At 43.9% G+C, this 20984-nt stretch overlaps 1 protein-coding gene across 3 annotated transcripts in view; it reads right to left on the bottom strand.

Annotated features, from left to right (window-relative positions):
* The window catches only part of ASTN2 (astrotactin 2), a 319108-nt gene that overhangs the window by 41794 nt on the left and 256330 nt on the right, over positions 1 to 20984 (bottom strand). For all 3 annotated transcript variants that reach the window (XM_087943907.1, XM_087943906.1, XM_087943905.1), the window contains exons 17-19: positions 18453 to 18718; positions 9901 to 10034; positions 8386 to 8534 (exon numbers count right to left, since the gene is read on the bottom strand). In XM_087943907.1, the coding sequence (XP_087800033.1) occupies positions 8386 to 8534; positions 9901 to 10034; positions 18453 to 18718 (549 nt within the window). The remainder of the gene's footprint in view (positions 1 to 8385; positions 8535 to 9900; positions 10035 to 18452; positions 18719 to 20984) is intronic.

Genomic DNA, 20984 nt, shown 5'->3' with positions numbered 1-20984 from the left:
TCGTTTATTTAACCCCTCCCGAGACTGCAACACAAAGTTTCCAAAACTTTCCAGTGGAATCTGGAAGCATCTGGCCAAAATATCTGAGCAGGAGCAGTAAAGAAGGAAGGAAGCATGCCTGGGCTTGTTCATCCAGAAGCTTTCTGGTGTGGAGAGCTTAGTTTCCAGAGAATGGGAAGTGTGCCTGGATTGGAGTTTGTCAACTGCTTGGAAAAATATCTTGGAAGCACTACTTATATCGAGTACTGGAGCTAGGGGAGGAGGAGGAGGAGGGGGAGATCGTTGAGAAGGAGAAGGAAAACAAGGAGGAGACTTAGGAGAAGCAGAAGGAGAAAGAGAAAAAGGAGTTGGAGGAGGAGGAAAGGGAGGAAGAAGAGATAGATGAGAATGAGGAGGAGGAGGAGATCGTTGAGAAGGAGAACAAGGAGACAGATAAGGAGCAGAAGGAGAAAGAGAAGTGGCAACATGGAAAATGGAGATGGAGGAGGAGGAGGAGGAGAGAGAGGAGGAGGTAAGAGGAGGAGGAGGAGGAGTGTCAGGCTACAGAACTTTTCCCATTCACTCAACTAGAATGAACTTCTGAAAACGTATCTAAACGTATCAAAAAGGAATCCTTTATTGAGACGAGACAATTCCTGTAGGAGTTCAAAGCAGCATCTGAGGTCTCTCAGGCATACAGGGGTAGATAAGGGAGTTTAGAACCCCTCCCCTTATCTCGATGTGTATTTAGTGAAACAAAAGCCAGTATGTTAATTCCTCCCCACCCCTCTCGTTAGAACGAACTATTCAGGAGATTCCCAAAGTACAATCTCACTGTGGAATTTTTATGACCTTCTCATCTCCTGGTTGTGCCTCTCAGAGGTGATAGTTCTGGCCATCTGGCTTTTCTCCCTCCATCGTATCATGTGTGGGTTATACAAATTCCATATAAGATTAAATATATTTAGGTTACATCAAGAAAGGATTCCTTTATCAGCCTCCCCCCACTTTTCTTCTTCCACTAAAGAAATGACAGATACACGGATCTGACATCCTGCCCTCCTTAAAAAACAGATAGGTCTACCTGGAAAAAAACAAAAATCATGCATTACATTTGCAATTCAGGATGGTTTATCGGGGTATTTTTGGTGGAATTTACGTAGTAATGTGGGTGCTTTTACATGTTGTTTGGCTACCCACTCATTTTCTGAAGAAGGAAGGTGTTTCCAAGCAACTAAATATTGTGTGGATCCATGGTGAGTGCGTGAATCAAGGATGTCTTTAATTTCAAAATGTTGTTCCCCATGTACCATGATGGGAGTTGGAGGTGTGGGATGGTGGGGTCTGAGGTTTGAAGTGATCTCTGGTTTGATCAAGCTACAGTGACATACTGGATGAATCTGCCTAAGTGTTTTTGGAAGTTGAAGCTCTACCGTCACGGGGTTAATAATTCTGGAGATGGGGAAAGGGCCAATGAATTTTGGTCCTAATTTCTTAGAGGGTTGTAATGGTTTTACGAATTTTGTGGACAAGTATACACGGTCCCCAATCTTGAAAGGTATAGGTTCGCAACGTTTTTTGTCTTCATGAGTTTTGTAAACTGCTCTAGCTTCCTGTAAAGATAATCTTGCCACTGGCCACATGGCTTGTAAGTTATCCATCCACTCCTTAAGGGAGGGGATTTCAGGATCTTTAGTGGGTAGTTCCGGCATGGGGTTGAATTCTTGGCCCATGGCTACCTGGAATGGGGTGAACCCCGTGCTACTAAGGACTGAGTTATTGTATTCTACCTCTGCAAACGGAAGAAGGTCAGTCCGATTATCTTGTTGGTGACTAATAAAACATCTTAAATATTGTTCTAATACGCTGTTCACTCTCTCCATCGATCCGTCTGTTTGGGGGTGATTTCCTGACGACAACCCCTGGGTGGAGCCTTATAGGTTTAAAAACGCCCGCCAAATGTGAACTGGATGTGAACTGAACACCCCTATCTGAGATCATCCGTTGGGGAGCTCCATGAAGGCGGTAGATGTGTATTAGAAACATCTTTGCCAATGCCTTGGCAGTTGGGATCTTTTGGCATGGGATAAAGTGAACCTGTTTGGAAAAAAGATCAGTTACAACCCAAATGACAGTATTCCCAGCACTTTCGGGAAGCTCCGCTATAAAGTCCATAGAGATCTCTTTCCAGGGTGCAAAAGGGTCTGCTACTGTTCGTAAAAGTCCAGGATATTTTCCTTGTCTTCTTTTGCAGCAGTACAGGTGGGGCAGCTCGCAACATAGCTTTCAATGTCCTTTTGAGGGACGCCCACCAAAATTGTCTTTTGATGAGGTGCAGAGTTTTTACAAACCCAAAGTGTCCTGCTATCTTGGAGTCATGGCAGTGTTTCATGATGTCCATTCTCTGGCTTGCAGGGACATAAAGTTTGTTCTCTACCCAAGCCAGTCCATCTTTGAGTAAACAAGCATTTTTGTTAGCCTGGAGCCAGTCGTCCTTAAGTAGTGCCTCCTTAAATATTGATGTTGTTGTGTCTTCAGTCAGGGATGATTTTTTTGCTCTTGTGCCCGGGTGATTACTTTGGCTGCTAGTTGGGTCGGTTGGAATCATCGGTTTTATAACCTCAATCTTTTTACTGTTGTATTGGGGTTTTCTGGACAGTGCATCTGCTAAGAAGTTCTTTCTCCCAGGAAAATATTTGAGAGTGAAATTAAAACGTTTAAAGTATTGAGCCCACCTTGCCTGTTTTTTGGAGAGTTTCCGTGGATTTTTCAGGGCTTCCAGATTTTTGTGATCAGTCCATACTTCAAAGGGGATTTGGTTTCCTTCCAGGAAATGTCTCCATGTGAGCATTGCCCACTGCATAGCATATGCCTCTTTCTCCCATATGGCCCATCTTTGCTCGGTTTCCGTCAGTTTCTTGGATGTATAAGCGCATGGTTGTAATTGTCCACTTCCATTCTTTTGGAGGAGGACTGCTCCAACTGCAACATCACTAGCATCTGCTTGGATGACAAAAGGTTGTTCGGGATCTGGGTCCTTAAGGACCGGTTCTACTGAGAATAGATGTTTGAATTTCTCGAATGCCGCTTGGCATTCCATTGTCCAGATAAGGGGTTTCCTTGGTTTGGGTTTCTCTCCCCCTTTCGTTTTTAGCAATTTTATGATAGGGAGGGCGATGTTTGCAAAAGCTGGAATGAATTGGCGATAAAAGTTTGCAAACCCCAGGAAACTTTGCAGTTGTTGTGGGTGTGCGGTGGGTCCCAGTCCAGTACAGCTTTTACTTTCTGTGGGTCCATCTCTATTCCCTCGTGGGATATTCTATATCCCCAATAGTCCATTTTTTCTTGGTGGAATTCGCATTTAGAGAGTTTTGCATATAGTTTAGCATCTAAGAGTTTTGTGAGGAGTGCACGGAGTAGCTTGATGTGTTCTTCCATCGTTTCCGTGTAGATTAAAATATCATCAAGATACACTAGAACCCCTTTATATAAAAATTCATGAAGGGTTTCATTGATCAATTGCATAAACACGGCAGGCACTCCTTGCAGTCCAAAGGGAAGCACTTTAAATTGGTAGCATCCCAATGGTGTGTTAAAAGCTGTCTTCCACTCATCCCCTTCCTTTATTCTGATGCGGTAATATGCCTCTCGTAGGTCTAACTTTGAAAAAAAAATTCCTTCCGAGAGATGGGCTAACACGTCCTTCATGAAGGGGAGTGGATACATATTCTCTATGCAAATTGCGTTCAATTTTTTGTAATTAATGCACAAGCGTGCTGAGCCATCTTTCTTTTCGCGGAATAACACTGGGGCAGCTATTTTAGGACGGGTGGGTTCAACGAAACCCCTTTTTAAATTTTTATCGATAAATGCTCTGAGTTCTTTCAGTTCTCTGGGGGACATGCAGTGCATTTGTGGTTTTGGGAATTTAGCCCCTGGTAGGATTTCGATGGCGCAGTCTGTGGTGCGATGGGGTGGGAGTTCATCACCAGCTTCCTCACTAAATGCTTGGGCCAGCTCCTGGTACTCATTTGGGATGTTAATGGTTTCAACCGACTGTCCGGTCATGGCTGACTCTCTGTTCTCTGTTCCTTTCTTTATCCTTTCCTCTGAGCTATTTGCAAATACTACATCTCTCTGGAATTGTACAGTTCCTGTCCTCCAATTTATTTTTGGATTCCATTTCTGCAGCCATGTGAGACCTAGGACTAGCATCTCTTCCATTCCTGGGGCTACAATGAATGTGAGCATTTCCCTATGGATCCCCTAGTCTTATTTTTAATGGAATGAGTAGTAGGAGGAGAAAGAGATAAAGGAGAAGGAGAAGGAGGAGGAGACAGATGAGAAGCAGAAGGAGAAAGAGAAAAAGGAGTTGGAGAATGAGGAAAAGGAGGAGGAAAGAGAGGAAGAAGAGATAGATGAGAATGAGTAGGAGGAGGAAAAAGAGATAAAGGAGAAGGAGAAAGAGGAGGAGACTGATGAGAAAAAGAAAAAGAAGGAGAAAAAAGAGGAGACAGATGAGAAGCAGAGGAGGAAGAGAAAAAGGAGGAAGAGGAAAGGGTGGAGGAAGCAATGAGGAGAAGAGGATGATGCTGGTAGTTTAGGATCAAATCAAGTTTTATCAAAGGGCCTCCTTCTCCTCCTCTTCCTCCCCCCTCCTCCTCCTCTACACATTGATATGCCAGGTGACTCAATAGAAGTATTGTGCTAGAATACAATTCAACCCTAATAAAATTGTGACACTCCAGAGAAGCCCCCCACTCCCCGAATAAAAAAAGAAAGGGAGCTCCTGGATCGTCCCAAGGCCATTCTTTTGCCTCCCATCATCAGGACCAAGAAAATATAGCCAAAGCCCTCACTGGTAGGAACTCTACAACAGCTGGAGTGTATAAGGATGCAGGGGGAAATAAACAGCTGCCAGAATTAGATATCACTGTGTGTGTGTGTGTGTGTGTGTGTGTGTGTGTGTGTGTGTGTGTGTGTTCCTTAAATCTTCTTTTAAAACAATGTAAATTGAGGATCCTTGGTGTGTCTACTGATGGGGAATTGTCTGCTCCATGTCAAAAGGAACTCCCTCTCCTTTCTCCAATCCTCGTTTTCAGGGATGACCACCCAGTTCTCTCAGTTGCCCATTACTTGCCTCCTTGCTAAGCCGAAACCTCCAAACATTCATTTTTCCTCAATAGGAAACTGTTCCTGGACACCTAAATATTTTGCTTCTCCTTTACAGGAACCCCTTGGGGAAATCTGGCTGGTTTATTTTATTTTAATATTTTTTTTTGGGAGTGGAAGAAGAGAAAAACATGTCCTTAAAAGGAACACAACTCTCCCTTCCTTCCTCTGAAAATGATTGATGATGCCACCTTGTGAGATGGAAGGAGGTGGGAGGGCTGCCAAAAGTTACAAGACTGTCTAGGGTGTAGACAAGGAACCGAGGCAGAAGACTTGATATTATGGAACACATTGAAAGCAAGCCAGGGACCTTGAAGAGGTGGGAATCAGCTGTGGTGTGCCAGAAGATACCAAGTAACCTACCAACCTATCTACCTATCTACCTATCTACCAACCTACAGACCTTGAAGATGTGGCGATCAGTTGTGGTACGCCAGAAGAAACCAAGCAACCAACCTACCTACCTATCTACCAACCTAACAGACCTTGAAGATGTGGCGATCAGTTGTGGTACGCCAGAAGAAACCAATCTACCTACCAACCAACCAACCAACCTACCACCAACCAATCTACCTACCAATCTATCAATCAGCCTATTATGGGAAGCCATCCCCTCCTCCAGAAGAATGAAATATTTTAAGGAATATGTAAAAAAGGTAGGATAAAATATTTCCACTAAAAGAGAAATGAAAAAATATATATCTTGAGACAGAAACTCAGACCTCCAAGGTCCCTTACAACAATATTACTTTATTTTCTACTCGTGGATGCTCCTACACTGGAGGTTTTGAGGGGTCCTTGGTGCTCTCTGAGCTTGCTTGTTTTCTTGCAGATGTTTCATTACCCAACTAGGTAACACCATCAGTGCTAGCACGGGTTGGGGTAATGAAAGAAAACTCTGCAAGAAAACGAGCAAGCTCACAGAACATCAAAGAACCCTCACGTCAACCCTGCTCTTCTATTACTACTGGAGGTTTATAGGAAGCGATAGAACAACTATTTGTCTGAAATGGTATTAAGGGTTCCCTGCTGAATCAACGGGTTGGACTAGAAGACCGTCAAAGTCCCTTCCAGCTCTGTTATTCTGTTACGACCAATTGATAGTGACAAAACTTTTTCGTCCCAGAGGCATAAAGCGTAGTAAACAGAGTATCTTAACTCGAGTTCATTTTCCGCCAAATTTGAGTTGAATTTCATTCATGTGAAGCAAAGCTAGTCAAACCACCGCCCTATCATTTCTTGGCCATCTTTCTCTGAGGGGGGGAAAATTGAGAAAAGCAATGAAACACTTTAAATGGATGGTTCCAGCTTTCTTTTGGCAGCTCTGAAGGCTTCTTTTTGGGATGAAGGCACCGAGGTATATAGAGCAGAGCAGAGTGGCTGATTTTAGGAACCGCCTTGAAGTTTTTGGGGACACCTGGATAGAGAGGTGAATTGGAGGACAAGGGAATCTCGTGGAAAAAAAAGCCGTTTTAATGGTGGTTATTGAGTTCACTGCAACAAGGACACCACACTAATGGTGGGATTCAAATAATTTAACAACCAGTTCTCTGCCCTAAAGATTTCTTCCAACAACCAATTTGCCAAACTGCTCAGAAAGTTAACAACCGGTTCACCCAAACTGGCATGAACTGGCTTGAATCCAACCAGTGCATCACACTATAAAAAAAGATTTTGAGAGTCTAGAAAGAGTGCAGAGAAGAGCAACCAAGATGATTAGGGGGCTGGAGGCAAAAACCTATGATGAATGGTTACAGGAACTGGGCCTGGCTAGTCTAGGGATTAAGAGAATGTATCTTTTATTTATGTATACTGAGAGTATTTACACCAAGACAAACTCCTTGTGTTTCCAATCACATTTGGCCAATAAAAGTATTCTATTCTGTTCTATGTGGAAAAAAAAACCCCAATGTTTTCAATCAATCAGAACAGAGATGGAAGTGACCTTGAAGGCCTTCTAGTCCAACCCCTGTTCAAGCAGGAGATCCTATACCGTATCGAAACAGTCTTATTTCCCTTCTATTTCACAGTCATTTGGTGCAATATGGCTGGTGCGATGAAAATAAGACCACTTATTTGAATGGTATGATTGGGTAACAAACAGAAACAAGATAAGAAATTTAACTGCAAGAGACTTCAAGAAAGTAAAATGTAAATATGTAAAATATATAAGAATATATTTAAGAACAATAATTATAGTTAAAGCTATTAATCAAGATTAGATAAACGTAAATATAATGTATATTTGTAAATGTAAATATAATGTATATATTAATGATAAGAACCAGTAGAGATGTCAGGAATGCTGTTGAAACCATGATGTATTATGTTGTAATAATGGAAACTTAATAAAAACATATCTTTTTTTAAAAAAAGAGCATTTATTCCAGGCACACAGGAAAGCAACCCAGTTTTTGCCTTTTTCTTCTTGATGTATCCGTTTTCCTAGAAGATGTGGCTTTTTAGGTGCCTAGAAGGATGCCTCCTCCTCCTCCACCTGCTACTATAACATTACAAATCCCCCATTTTGTTACGTGCTGTTATTCATCCCTGCGCCTTAAAACGTGGAACATATGTTTTTCTCTGTCCCTCTTCCTCCTCCCGAGCATTCTCACTCTTCCACCAGAGTAGCAGAAGGGTGACAAGAAGAACATTTCCCCAGCCGAATAATATTAGTTCCAGATGCCTCTAAGGCACGTTGGTTTGTTCATCACCCCATTAAACAAAAAAAACAAAACAAAACCCAACAACTGCGCATCGCAGACTTCCAAAGGCAGAGACCATTCCTGCCATGATCTAATATTCTGGCTCCCACGTGCAACTCGTTCTGCAATTTTTTGGGGAGGTGGATGGGAGGGAATTGCCTGACACACTTCTCTCAGCTGCACACTGTTAGTAGGGGACACTTTACGAAGGAGCAGTTCCAGAGGTGGGTATTCAGCAGGTTCTGACCGGTTCTTGAGAACCGGTAGCAAAAAGTTTGAGTAGTTAAGAGAACCGGCAAATGCCACCTCTGACTGGCCCTGCCCCCATCTATTCTCCACCTCTCATTGAATCCCAAGCTGATCGGCTGGGTCTTCTTTGGTTGCCCTGCACAGGAGAACGGAGCTGAAAAGCAGGTTAGTAGGGTGGGGATTTTGCAGTATCCTTCCCCTGTCACGCCCACCAAGCCATGGGACGTAGGGAGCCTTCACAGGTAAGGTGTTCCATAAACGGATGCCAGCATCTACTCACCTGTATACAGGTCGGTGTCTGTGTATTCATCCACCTTTTTGTGATGCAGGATGTAATCAGAGACTTTGGTTCCAATGGCGGGTTGGACATCATACCACTCCAAGGAGACCACGGTGCTCGAGGGCTCCACGTTGGGAGAAAGACGCAACCTAGAAAGAATAAGGAATTTTTTAAAAAAGGAGGGTCGGATTGAAAATCGACTTTTCCGTGGTGCTAGAAATAAGACAAGAGATTGGTGGGAAAGTTTGTGGTGAGGCGCAACACAGCATCCCTTCATTCTCAGAAAGACTGGTCTGATATTGAACACAATTTCTCCTTTGTGTCATTGGGGATACAACCAGGTCAGAGAAAGGTTTGATTCGACACATCCCCACAAAACAGGCATCTCTACAACCCATCTTGCTATAAGAAATATAGTAGCCTTTGCGTCCCACCCCCTTGTTGGTTTGCTCCTTCTTGGTGCTAGAAGAGAGTGGGGTTTGCTCTCTGTTTCTCTAGAGCTCCTCCTAGCACTGATGATGCTACCTAGCTTGGTAATAAAATGTCTTCAAGAAAACAACCAAGCTCAGAGAGAACTGAGGACCCCAGTATCCTCCTCCTCTTCCCCCCACCTCTCTGCAAACCCCACTTCCTTGTAGCACTGATGGTGTTACCTAGTTGGGTATTGAAATGTCTGCAAGAAAACTGCCAAGTTCAGAGAGCAGCAAGGAACCCCAGTCCTCTTCCTCCTCTCCGCAAACCCCAACCTCTTCTAGCACTGATGATGTTCCCTAGTTGGGTTATGAAACACCTACAAGAATGCATCTACCAAGCTCAGAAAGCACCAAGGACCCCACAGTCATTGTCCTCCTCCTCCTCCTCCTCCTCCTCCTCCTCCTCCTCCTCCTCCTCCTCCTCCTCCTCCTCCTCCTCCTCCTCCCACAAACATCCACTCCCTTCCAGCACTGATGATGTTCCCTAGTTGGGTCATGAAACACCTACAAGAATGCATCTACCAAGCTCAGAAAGCACCAAGGACCCCACAGTCATTGTCCTCCTCCTCCTCCTCCTCCTCCTCCTCCTCCTCCTCCTCCTCCTCCTCCTCCTCCTCCTCCCACAAACATCCTCCCTTCCAGCACTGATGATACTTAGTTGGGTCATGAAAAGTGTGCAAGAAAACAACCAAGCTCAGAGACTACCACAGACCCCAGAGTCATTGTCCTCTTCCTCCTCCTCTTCTTCTTCCTCCTCCTCCTCCTCCTCCTCCTCCTCCTCATCATCATCATCATCCTCCTCCTCCTAGCAAACCCCACTCCCTTCCAGCACTGATGATGTTACTTAGTTGGGTCATGAAAGGTGTGCAAGAAAACAACCAAGCTCAGAGAGCACCGAGGACCCCACCGTTCAACTCTGACCTACAATTATTCTTCTCGATTGACATTAAAGACTGAGGCAAAAAAAGAAAAATTAGGACAGGGGATATTTTGGCTGGAATAAAAAAAAAAATGCAGGCCCTGTTGGAAAAGAGATACTCACACAGGCTGGGGGAGTGCGCTGCAGCTGGGGAGGCCATTCTCATCAAAGGCATTAAGGTCACATCGGCACCAATCCTCAACCACATCTCCTTTCCCCGAACACCAATAAGAACTCATGAGGGCACCCTTGAACGCCTAGGAAGGAAAAAAACAGACGAATGGTTTGGAGCAAGGACAAAAACCGGTTAGTTGTACAGGAAGAAAGACGTTGTGGGATGTCTATGGAGATTCTCGGCCATCCAAGGTCATGGTTGTCCCAAAAGTGCTTTTTTTCTTCTTCAAACGAGTAGCCTTTGTCTTTTCAATGCAGATGGACTGCTGAATCCTGATGGGTTTGTTCTCCTATTTTGTGTCATGGGTTTGTGAAGTGGTTGTTTTGTTTCCCCAATGTACAGATCTGCACTGTGTTGCAAATAACCACGTTGCTCAGTTTGACTCTGGGTGTTTTATCTTCTTTGAAGAAGAAAATTCAGAAGGTCCAGTTGCCTCTTAAAAAAACACCTTTGGGACAACCATGATTTGGATGATGGAGAATCTCCATAGACTGACCAAAAATATAATGGAGATAAGAGTAGAAAAAGAATAAATTAAACTCATGAAGTTTCTACTGATGTAGGCACTAGTACTCGGTTTCATCCCAATCACTAGCAAATTTTAATTCTTTTTTTTAAAATAAAGTTTTATTATACATTTTCTTCATTTTGTATTACAGCTTCAATTTTACAACTGTAATACACTGGTTGTATCAACATTATACATTACGCATTCTATTATACCTCCTATGCTCAACCATTTATCTTTTCTTTATACAATACCATTCTTATTCCTATAGTTCTAACCGGGGTTTCTATATGTATACATATTTTAACTATCATTATACTCATATTATTTCTAATACTTTGATCATCTTTCATTGTCGTTTTCTAATCTTTGCATTGAATTTTAATTCTTGTTACCGAGCCTTCCTCGTGGAACAGGGTTGGTCCCCCTTTGTGAACATAAATGAAGCAATATTTAGAGGGATTTTCACAATGATTTCTTTTCTATCAAAGTACATTTGGACTTCCAAGAAACCAAAACTGTAGTGGTGTCAATTTTGAGGACAAGAGAGGAGATCCATGTTTTATGTAAGGAACCTGACCTCTGGCCACGGAAAGGAGATTTTTTTTAAAAAAAAAACTCAAAATCAAAAGAGTTCCAGCCAGTGGTTGGGATTCAAATGTTTTTACTACCGGTTCTGTGGGTGTGGCTTGGTGGGCGTGGTAGGGGAAGGATACTGTAAAATCCCCATTCCTTCCCCACTTGACTAACCTACTTTTCAGCTCCGTTCTCCTGTGCAGGGCAACCAAAGGAGACCCAGCCAATCAGCTGGGACTCAATGGGAGGCGGAGAATAGATGGGGTGGGGCCAGTCAGAGGTGGCATTTGCCGGTTCTCCGAACTACCCAAAATTTCCGCTACCGGTTCTCCAGAACTGGTCCGAATCTGCTGAATGCCACCTCTGCCACCCTTGGTTGAGTAGGGGATTGACCTGATGAATTTCGGTCTGAAAGAAGAACCTTCAGCCAAAGCTAGAATACAAGGAATGACACAAACTCACATAAAGCGCACGATGATGAAATTCCAAACGATGTGCCCGAATCCTTTGGGAATCTGGCCAGAAAGGGGTTGTGTAGCCTAATCGGATCATGTTTAATGTCATTTTCTTTCTTACAGTAAACTGGCCTTGGCTTTAATCAGATCCTGAGGATACGCAGGAACAATTACGTCTTGCCTCGACCTTTCAGAAATGAAGTTATTCCTGCAAACCCATCCATCAGCCTTCGTCCTCTCTCCTCGGAGTGAATTCGTACCACAGGCCTTCATAGGGGTTACACAATCACACGCTGTTAAGCTCCCATTGCTCTCTCCTGCTGCCGTTGCATTTGTTGATACGTTATTGAGCAACAGTTGACGTCAAACACATACAAGGGAGAAGGACGGTGGCAGGAATGGGGTGTGTCTACTCTAGTGAGAAAAGAAAGGCCTGCTGGATGTGTGTGTGTGTGTGTGTGTGTTTATGATATAATGGCAGTCTTCCAATATTAAGAAGAAGAGGGGGTCAACCTGTTTTTTAAGCACCCGAAGCAAGGCAAGAAGCAAGGGATGGAAACTAATCGAGCAGACCTAGAACTAAGAAGAAATTTCGTGATAGTGAGAACAATTAACCAGCGGAACGACTTGCCTCCAGAAGTTGTGGCTGCTCCATCACTGGAGGTTTTCAAGAAGAGAGTGGACAACCATTTCTCTAATATGCTTGAACAGGGGGTTGGACTAGCTAGTCTTTAGATCTTTGGCTCTGCTTTTAAGCACCGCCCAACCTCCTTTAGGACTGAAGGTTCTATCATTCAGTGCAGACTCCCGGCAAGCAAATTTTATGTGACAGACTGAGCTGGCCGATGGCAGATAGATAGATCACTGAATGATTCTGTGAGCAGCTCAATCTGCCTGCCTGCTTTGCCTGATTTTGGGTAAAGTTGCTCTTTTTTTAATATAAAAAATTCAATATTTACATACATGGTGTGTTGTGGAGTTAATTTTATGAGCTTCCTTGCAAGCAAATTTTTATGTGACAGACTCAGGCAGCCGATGGCGAATAGATAGATATCTGAATGAATCTGTGATTCTGTGAGCAACTCAATCTGCCTGCCTGCTTTCCCTGATTTTGGGTAAAAGTTGCTCTTTTTTAAAAAAAATACAAAATTCAACATTTATATAAATATTTATAATATTTACGTGCCCAGCCAATTATATGACCACCAAGCCACACCCACAAATTAGGCCACGCCCACACTACTGGTTAGTGGTCCTCGGGATTTAAAATTATGAGTTTGGTGGTCCCTGAGGTCCAAAAGGTTGGCGACCCCTGGACTAGAAGATCTCCAAGATGCTGTGCTGTGCTGTGCTATGCTATTCTAGGGGTGGCATGATAGCAATGCTCCAATATTTGAGGGGCTGCCACAGAGAAGGGAGGGTCAACTTATTCTCCAAAGCACCTGAGGGCAGGACAAGAAGCAACAGGTGGAAACTAATCCAGGAGAGAAGCAACCTAGAACTAAGGAGAAATTTCCTGACAGTTAGAACAATTAACCAGTGGAACTACTTGCCACCAGAAAGTTGTGAATGCTCCAACACTGGAAGTTTTTAAGAAGATGTTGGATAACCATTCGTCTGAAGTGATGTAGGGTTTCCTGCCTAGGCAGGAGGTGGGACTAGAAGACCTCCAAGGTCCCTTCCAATTCTGTCACGCTGTTCTGTTCTTTTGGAAAGAATTGGATTGAGGGGGCGGTGTGTTAGCTGAACCGAAGGGAAAGGTTGAAAGAGTTGGGGGGACGGGTGTTTGTTTTAGCTCAGACTTCTGAACAACTTGCCCGAGGCTGGGAGGGTAAGGCCAGGCAGGGAAGGATCCCAAGGGAAGACATTTGAGACGCCTTAGTGCGAAAGGCTTCAAAAGTTCAACGCAGGGTAGGGGAGAAAAACTCCTCTGTCTTCATCAGGTTGTTGTTATTCTTAGAGCCTTTCCCATACTTATTTTTTTTTTGGCTCGGACTTTCCAAGCCAAGTATCCCATACACAGTAGAACCCTGTTTCTTTCATCAGAGGCAAAACTGATACAGTTAAGATCATAGGTGGGCCTCCTTATTTTAGACGAGAGAGACAGTTCGCGTAAACTGTTGGTTTGCCAACGTTTGTTTGGGGGTCACTAAACCTCAGTTTGCCCATTCTCCTAAGTGGGCTTTGGAGTCCTAACCTTATCACCCCCACTGGCCTTGAAAAGCTACTGGAGCAAAGGAAATGATGACGCCCAACAGTGAGGGTAAGTCAATCGTACATCATGTCAAGACTCCAAAGCTGCAGTTTAGTTATAGACACATTTCTCAGAGTTGTGCAGAAAAAAACATCCAGTGTTTTTTCCTATTTTTTAGGGATTCTTTCAAAGCAGACTAGAATTCCAGTGCAACGTCTGCGAGAAAACAAGCACACTCAGACAGCACTAAGGATCCCACAGTCCTCCTCCTCCTCCTCCTCCTCCTCCTCCTCCTCCTCCTCCTCCTCCAGTTTTGATCACCACACTATAAAAAATATGTTGAGACTCTAGAAAGAGAGCAGAGAAGAGCAACCAGGATGATTAGGGGACTGGAGACTAAAACATACAATGAACGGTTGCAGGAACTGGACCTGGCTAGTTTAGTGAAGAGAAGGACCAGGGGAGACAGGAGAGCAGTCTTCCAATATTTGAGGGACTGTCCCAGAGAGGAAGGGGTCAAGCTATTTTCCAAGGCACCATTGAAGGCCAAACAAGGAATAATGGATGGACACTGAACAAGGAGAGATTCATCATGGAAACAAGAATAAATTTTCTGACAGTGAGAACAATCAACCCATGGAACAGAAGTTGCCTTCAGAAGTTGTGGGAGCTTCATTGCTGGAAGCTTTCAAGAAGAGACTGGACTGCCACCTGTCAGAAATGGTGTAGTGTCTCCTGCTTGGGTGGGGAGGGGGTTGACTAGATGACCTGCAAGGTCCCATTCAACTCTGTTACTGTGTTCTCCTCCTCCTCTCCACAAGCGCTCACCCCCTTCTAGCACTGATGATGTTACCTAGTTGGGTAATGAAACATCTGCAAGAAAACAGCCAAGTTCAGAGAGCCCCAAGGGCCCCTCATGCGTTTCAGAACAGCATTGGTGTTATTTGCAAACTCCTAAAGGGACAAGATGTTGTGAGAACGTTGATGACAAATCGGGAATATGGATCCGGAGAAGTTGATGTAAAGAAGCGTGAGGCAAGCTTCACATAAACATCATAAATCACAAATGTGTAATTTAAAACCAAAAATAGTGGTGGTGGAGGAGGGGTTCCAGGGATTTCATAGACGCAAGAGAAACGGCTTTCTGAAGTACCACAGAGGGCTAAGATTATTTTCTCCTCGCGAAGTGAATACTGGTGAGTTTTTGTAGGTATTAATGCTGACTTCACAGCAAAGCGGAGATGTTGTTTGTCTAGAGTTGCTGGCTCAAAGGAGGCTTTGCCCCGTTTCTAAGGTTCACACACCCCTCCTTTCATCCAGCTGTGGGGGTCCTGAAGTTCGACTTCTGGGTGTTTCAACGCTGTCCCAGAAGAGCTCACAAGGAGAGAAGGCAGCCAAGCTGGACAGTTTATGCTTGAGTGAGTGTTATGGATACAAAGCAGGGGAAGACAAGGCAGAACTGGGAAGCCCAGAGAAACATTTACGTCCTGTTGACATCACTCTTCTTGGACAGGTTATTTAGAGCTCTCCAAGTATAGCAGAGTGGGGAAGATGTTTCTATAATCAGTTTAATCCTCTTTCTCCTTCTCTTCCTTTCTCTTCTTCTTCCTTCTCTTTTCTCCTTTTCCTCCTCCTTCTCAATCACCACCTTTTCCTCCTCCTCCTCCTCCTCCCTCTTCTTCTTCTTCTTCCTCGTCGTTCTCTTCTTTTCTCCTCCTCCTCCTCTTTTTCTTTTCTCCTTCTCCTCCTCCTCCTCAACCGCTTCCTCCTTCTGCTCTTCTTTTTCTTCCTCTTCCTCTTCTTCCTCCTCCTCCTCCTTCTCTTCAACCACCACCACTACTACTTCTACTTCTTCCTCCTCCTCCTCCTCCTCTTTTCTCCTCCTCCTCCTCCCCAACCACTTCCTCCTCCTCCTCCTTCTTCCTCTTCTTCTTCTTCCTCTTTTCTCCTCCTCTTCTTCTTCCCCCTTCTTCTCTTCCTCAACCACCACCACCACCACTACTAATACTACTTCTTCTTCTTTCTCAACCACTTCCTCCTCCTCCTCCTCCTCCTCTTTTTCTTTTGTTCTTCTTTCTTCCTTCTTCCTTCTTTCTCTTTTCTTCTTCTTCTTCTTCTTCTTCTTCTTCTTCTTCTTCTTCTTCTTCTTCTTCTTCTTCTTCTTCTTCTTCTTTCTTCTTCTTCTTCTCTTCTTCTTCTTCTTCTTCTTCTTCTTCCCCCCCTCCTCCTCCCCTCCTCCACTTTCCATGTAGAGGCCCAGGATGCTTGTTATGAATTATCCCTGACTTCCTCTATCGTCATAGGGTTTCTTCTCACCCAGCAGATGAAAGGTTGCTATTAAAGGGCAGATGTGAGAGAACTACTACAGTCAAGGAGAACTTTCTTTTAAAGCAGGGGGAGAAAACACAAAACGGGAGAAAGCAGGGGGAGGAAGCCAAACTTTCCAAACAAAACACGTTCATAGGAGGCCAAACATGTGGCCTCTTTCACCGAGCTAAGAGCGAGGCTTTCATTGCAGGGAGAGGGAAGATGAATTGAGGTGGAAACTTGCTTATTAAAACACCACGAGGGCAGTTCCAGTGCCATTTTTGTACCCCTAAAAATAGGTCCTGTGAGCTGACTAAGCGGCAAACATCTAGTTAGTTACGTGTTCCCATTTTACTTCACACCCGCAAACAAATGAGTTATAAACTAAACATCCCACTTGTTTGCTTGAAGAGTAATTGACTTTCTTACAGAAAGAAAACAAATAAATAAGTCAAGGATGAGCTTCGCTCAGAAGAGGAAGGAAGTCACATAAGCCCAGGGCATCATCAAGATACTTTCAAGACTAATGTGGGCACCTTGATATAGTTTCTTGACCTCTAGAATTGTCTCTGTCTCTATCTCTGTCTCCATCCATCCACCCACCCATCTCTCTCCCTCTCTCGTGCATCCCTCCCTCCATCCTTCCATTCATGTCTCTTTCTACCACTATAATCCATCCATCCACCTCTCTCTCTCTCATGGCTCCCCCCTCCCTCCTTCTTTCCTTCCTTCCTTCCATCTAACTAACTCTATCCTCTCTTATCTACCTATCATCTATCTATCCAACTCATTTCTACCTCTATCATCCACCCATCCACCTCTCTCATGTATCCCTCCCTCCTCCCTCCTTCCCTCCATCTACATCTATTTTATCTACCTGTCATCTATCTATCCACCTCTCATGGATCCCTCTCTCCCTCCTTCCATACACATCTAACTATCATCTATCTATCTATCTATCTATCTATCTATCTATCTATCTATCTATCTATCTATCTATCTATCATCTCTATAATCCATCCACCTCTCTCTCATGCCTCCCTCTTTCCCCTTCCCTCCTTCTTTCCCCCTCCTTCTATCTAACTCTATCCCTCTTATATACCTATAATCTATCTATCCAACTCATCTCTAGCTCTATCATCCATCCATCCACCTCTCTCTCATGCATCCCTCCCTCCCTCCTTCCATCTATCTTATCTACCTGTCATCTATCTATCCACTTCTCTTGTGCATCCCTCCCTCCCTCCTTCCACATCCATCCATCCATGCACCCACCCATCCATCCATCCATCCATCCCATCCACCCACCCACCCATTGTCTATCTACCTACCTATCGATCTATCTCTATAATCAATTCATCTAACTCTCTCTTCTCTCTCTTTTGCCTCCCTCCTTCCCCCTCCCTCCTTCTTTCCTTCCTTCCATCTACCTCTATCATCTATCTTATCTACCTGTCATCTATCTATCCAACTCATCTTTATCTCTATCATCTATCCATCCACCTCTCTCTCATGCATCCCTCCTTCCTTCCTTCCATCTACCTCTATCATCTATCTTATCTACCTGTCATCTATCTACCCAACTCTCTCTTCTCTCTCTTTTGCCTCCCTCCTTCCCCCTCCCTCCTTCTTTCCTTCCTTCCTTCCTTCCATCTAACTAACTCTATATCCTCTTTTATCTACCAATCATCTATCTATCCAACTCATCTTTATCTCTATCATCCATCCATCCACCTCTCTCTCATGCATCCCTCCTTCCTTCCATCTACCTCTATCATCTATCTTATCTACCTGTCATCTATCTATCCAACTCATCTTTATCTCTATCATCCATCCATCCACCTCTCTCTCATGCATCCCTCCTTCCTTCCATCTACCTCTATCATCTATCTTATCTACCTGTCATCTATCTATCCAACTCATCTTTATCTCTATCATCCATCCATCCACCTCTCTCATGTATCCCTCCTTCCTTCCATCTACCTCTATCATCTATCTTATCTACCTGTCATCTATCTATCCAACTCATCTTTATCTCTATCATCCATCCATCCACCTCTCTCATGTATCCCTCCTTCCTTCCATCTACCTCTATCATCTATCTTATCTACCTGTCATCTATCTATCCAACTCAACTTTATCTCTATCATCCATCCATCCACCTCTCTCTCATGCATCCCTCCTTCCTTCCATCTACCTCTATCATCTATCTTATCTACCTGTCATCTATCTATCCAACTCATCTTTATCTCTATCATCCATCCATCCACCTCTCTCATGCATCCCTCCTTCCTTCCATCTACCTCTATCATCTATCTTATCTACCTGTCATCTATCTATCCAACTTTCTCTCTCTCTCTCTCTCTCTTGTGCATCCCTCCTTCCATACACATATTTAGCATCCATCCATCCATGATCTATTACGGTTGTCTGCTCAGCTTCTGTTCAGTCCCTTCTCACCTCCCGGGTCTCGTTGTCCTGGATGAGCATATATAACGGGATGATGTGGTTGATCTCCAGAAGGACCGGGGTGGGACTCAGCTGCTCCTTGCCTGCCCAGTGGCAGAGATGGCAAGTTGAAGGGCAGCGGCCCTTCTCTTCACAGTGGATCTCCACGCCAGAAACCACCTGATCATCGGACAGCATCTGGGCTGTCAGCAGGCCAGAGAGGTAAGTGATGAAAGGCATGGATTTGAGCTCTTTCTTGTTTCCAAGTTCGGTCGTTTCTGGTTGGGAAACAAAACAGGCAGGGAAGGAGAGAGAATAGAAGAAAGAAAGGGTCATTTCTGGCTGCATGGAAGTTTGATGCCTTAAATCAATGTACCACTTAATAAGATGGACTAAAAGACCTCCAACTCTGTTATTCTATAGATAAAATATTCCTTTGCAGTTTGACGTAGGGATGCTGCAGAAATTGTTCTCTTGTTCTGGGCAGGAAGTTGACCCAGATAAACTGCAAGATCCTTCCTAGGTCCCAAACACACAACCTTTACTTGGTTTCATATCATCTTTCCTAAGGTGCATCTTTCATTGCCTTTTGGTTTTGTATGTTCTGGACAGTTGGGCCTATCTGGAACCCCAAATGTAGACCTCTCTTTTATTTAGTAAGCAGTGGGGTGCCACAAGGTTCTGTCTTAGGCCCAGTACTCTTCTATATCTTCATTAACAACTTAGATGAAGGAATAGAAGGGAAACTTACCAAATTTGCAGATGATATTAAGCTGGCAGGAATAGCTAATACCCAAGAAGATAGACTCAAGATCCAGATGGATCTTGACAGACTAGAACACTGGGCCTTATCTAACAAAATGAAATTCAATGTAGAGAAAAGTAAAGTCCTACACTTAGGCAAGAAAAACCAAAAGTACACATATAGACTGGGTGAAACCAGGCTCAATAGCAGGAACTGTGAGAAGGATCTTGGAGTCTTAGTGGACAACCAGTTAAATATGAGCCAGCAGTGTGCAGTCGCTGCCAAAAAAGCTAATGCAATTCTAAGTTGCAGTAACAGAGGGAGACAATCGACATCAAGGGAGGTACTAATATCGCTCTACAAAGCCTTAGTAAGACCACACCTAGAGTACTGCATCCAGTTTTGGTCATCACATTATAAAAAAGATGTTGAGACTCTAGAAAAAGTACAGAGAAGAGCAACCAGGATGGCTAGGGGACTGGAGGCTAAAACATATGATGAACGGTTGCAGGAAGTGGGCATGGCTAGTCTGGGGAAGAGAAGAACCAGGGGAGACATGATATAGGTCTTCCAGTATTTGAGGGGCTGCCACAGAGAGGAGGGGGGTCAGGCTGTTTTCCAAGGCACCTGAAGGCAGACCAGGAATAATAGATGGAAACTGAACAAGGAGAGATTCAACCTGGAAATAAGGAGAAACTTTCTGACAGTGAGAACAATCAACCCATGGAACAGAAGTTGCCCTCGGAAGTTGTGGGAGCACCATCACTTGAGACTTGCAAGAAGAGACTGGACTGTCATTGGTCAGAAATGGTGTGGGGTCTCCCACTTGGGCGGCGGGGCGGGGGGGTTGGACTAGATGACCTACAAGATCCCTTCCAATTCTGATTATCTGTTATCTGTTATTTCTAAGGCATGTCTTTGTGGGCTTGTAAGCGATCCCAGATAAGTTTAACTAAAGCACCTTCCATGTATTTAAAAAAACAATCTGGCGGCGCAGAATGATGGGTAGAGACCAAGAGAAGGTTTGTTGATTCACCTTGGTGGCCAAGGCTGAGAATCCAAAGAGAAGGAGAACAAAAGAGGACATCTCACACCACGGAGGAGGAGGCGGAGCAGCAAAGCGTTGCAGAAAATGGGTGTGTGTGGCAGGTGAGGAGAATGCATCTCAGGGGCTGCCCCAAAGAAGAGGGAGTCAAGCTATTCTCCAAAGCATCTGAGGGCAGGACAAGAAGCAATGGATGGAAACTCATCAAGGAGAGAAGCAACCTAGAAATTTCCTGACAGTGACAACAATTAATCAATGGGATGGTTTGTCTTCAGCCTTTAGCAGTTATTTATTTGATTTGCCAATTGTTTACAAGACAATAACTATAAGTGTATACATATACTTATTGGGCTAAATGATTATTCAATAATCATTTATTCAATACATATACTTGTTGGGCTAAATGATTATTCAATAGGCAGATGTGGATAATAACACCCATCCCACCCCTCTAAAGGGTGAAAGGACTTCGGTACAGATATGGTAAATGAATATATATATATTAAATAAAAACCTAACCCCGAAACATCTGGAAGTAAATTGTCTCCTTCTTTTCAGCCCGGAAGAAAGGAAACCATTTTGTAAGGGCTTGAAGGTGGTTTCAGTGGAGCTACGCTGCCCTCCAATGGATTTTCAAAGCAACAACGCCAGAAACAAAAAGCATGGGAAAGAAAATAAGGGAATTGATAGTTTGCAAAGTTCTAGAAAGCTTTCCCCCCCTTCAGATTAACAGAGATGGAAGGGACCTTGTAGG

This window comes from Notechis scutatus, chromosome 15, assembly GCF_049901735.1.
Source record: "Notechis scutatus isolate UNSWTSFEM ecotype Mainland chromosome 15, rNotScu1.2, whole genome shotgun sequence".
In the NCBI taxonomy this organism is placed as follows: domain Eukaryota; kingdom Metazoa; phylum Chordata; class Lepidosauria; order Squamata; family Elapidae; genus Notechis; species Notechis scutatus.
This window is presented reverse-complemented; position numbering and strand designations above follow the sequence as displayed.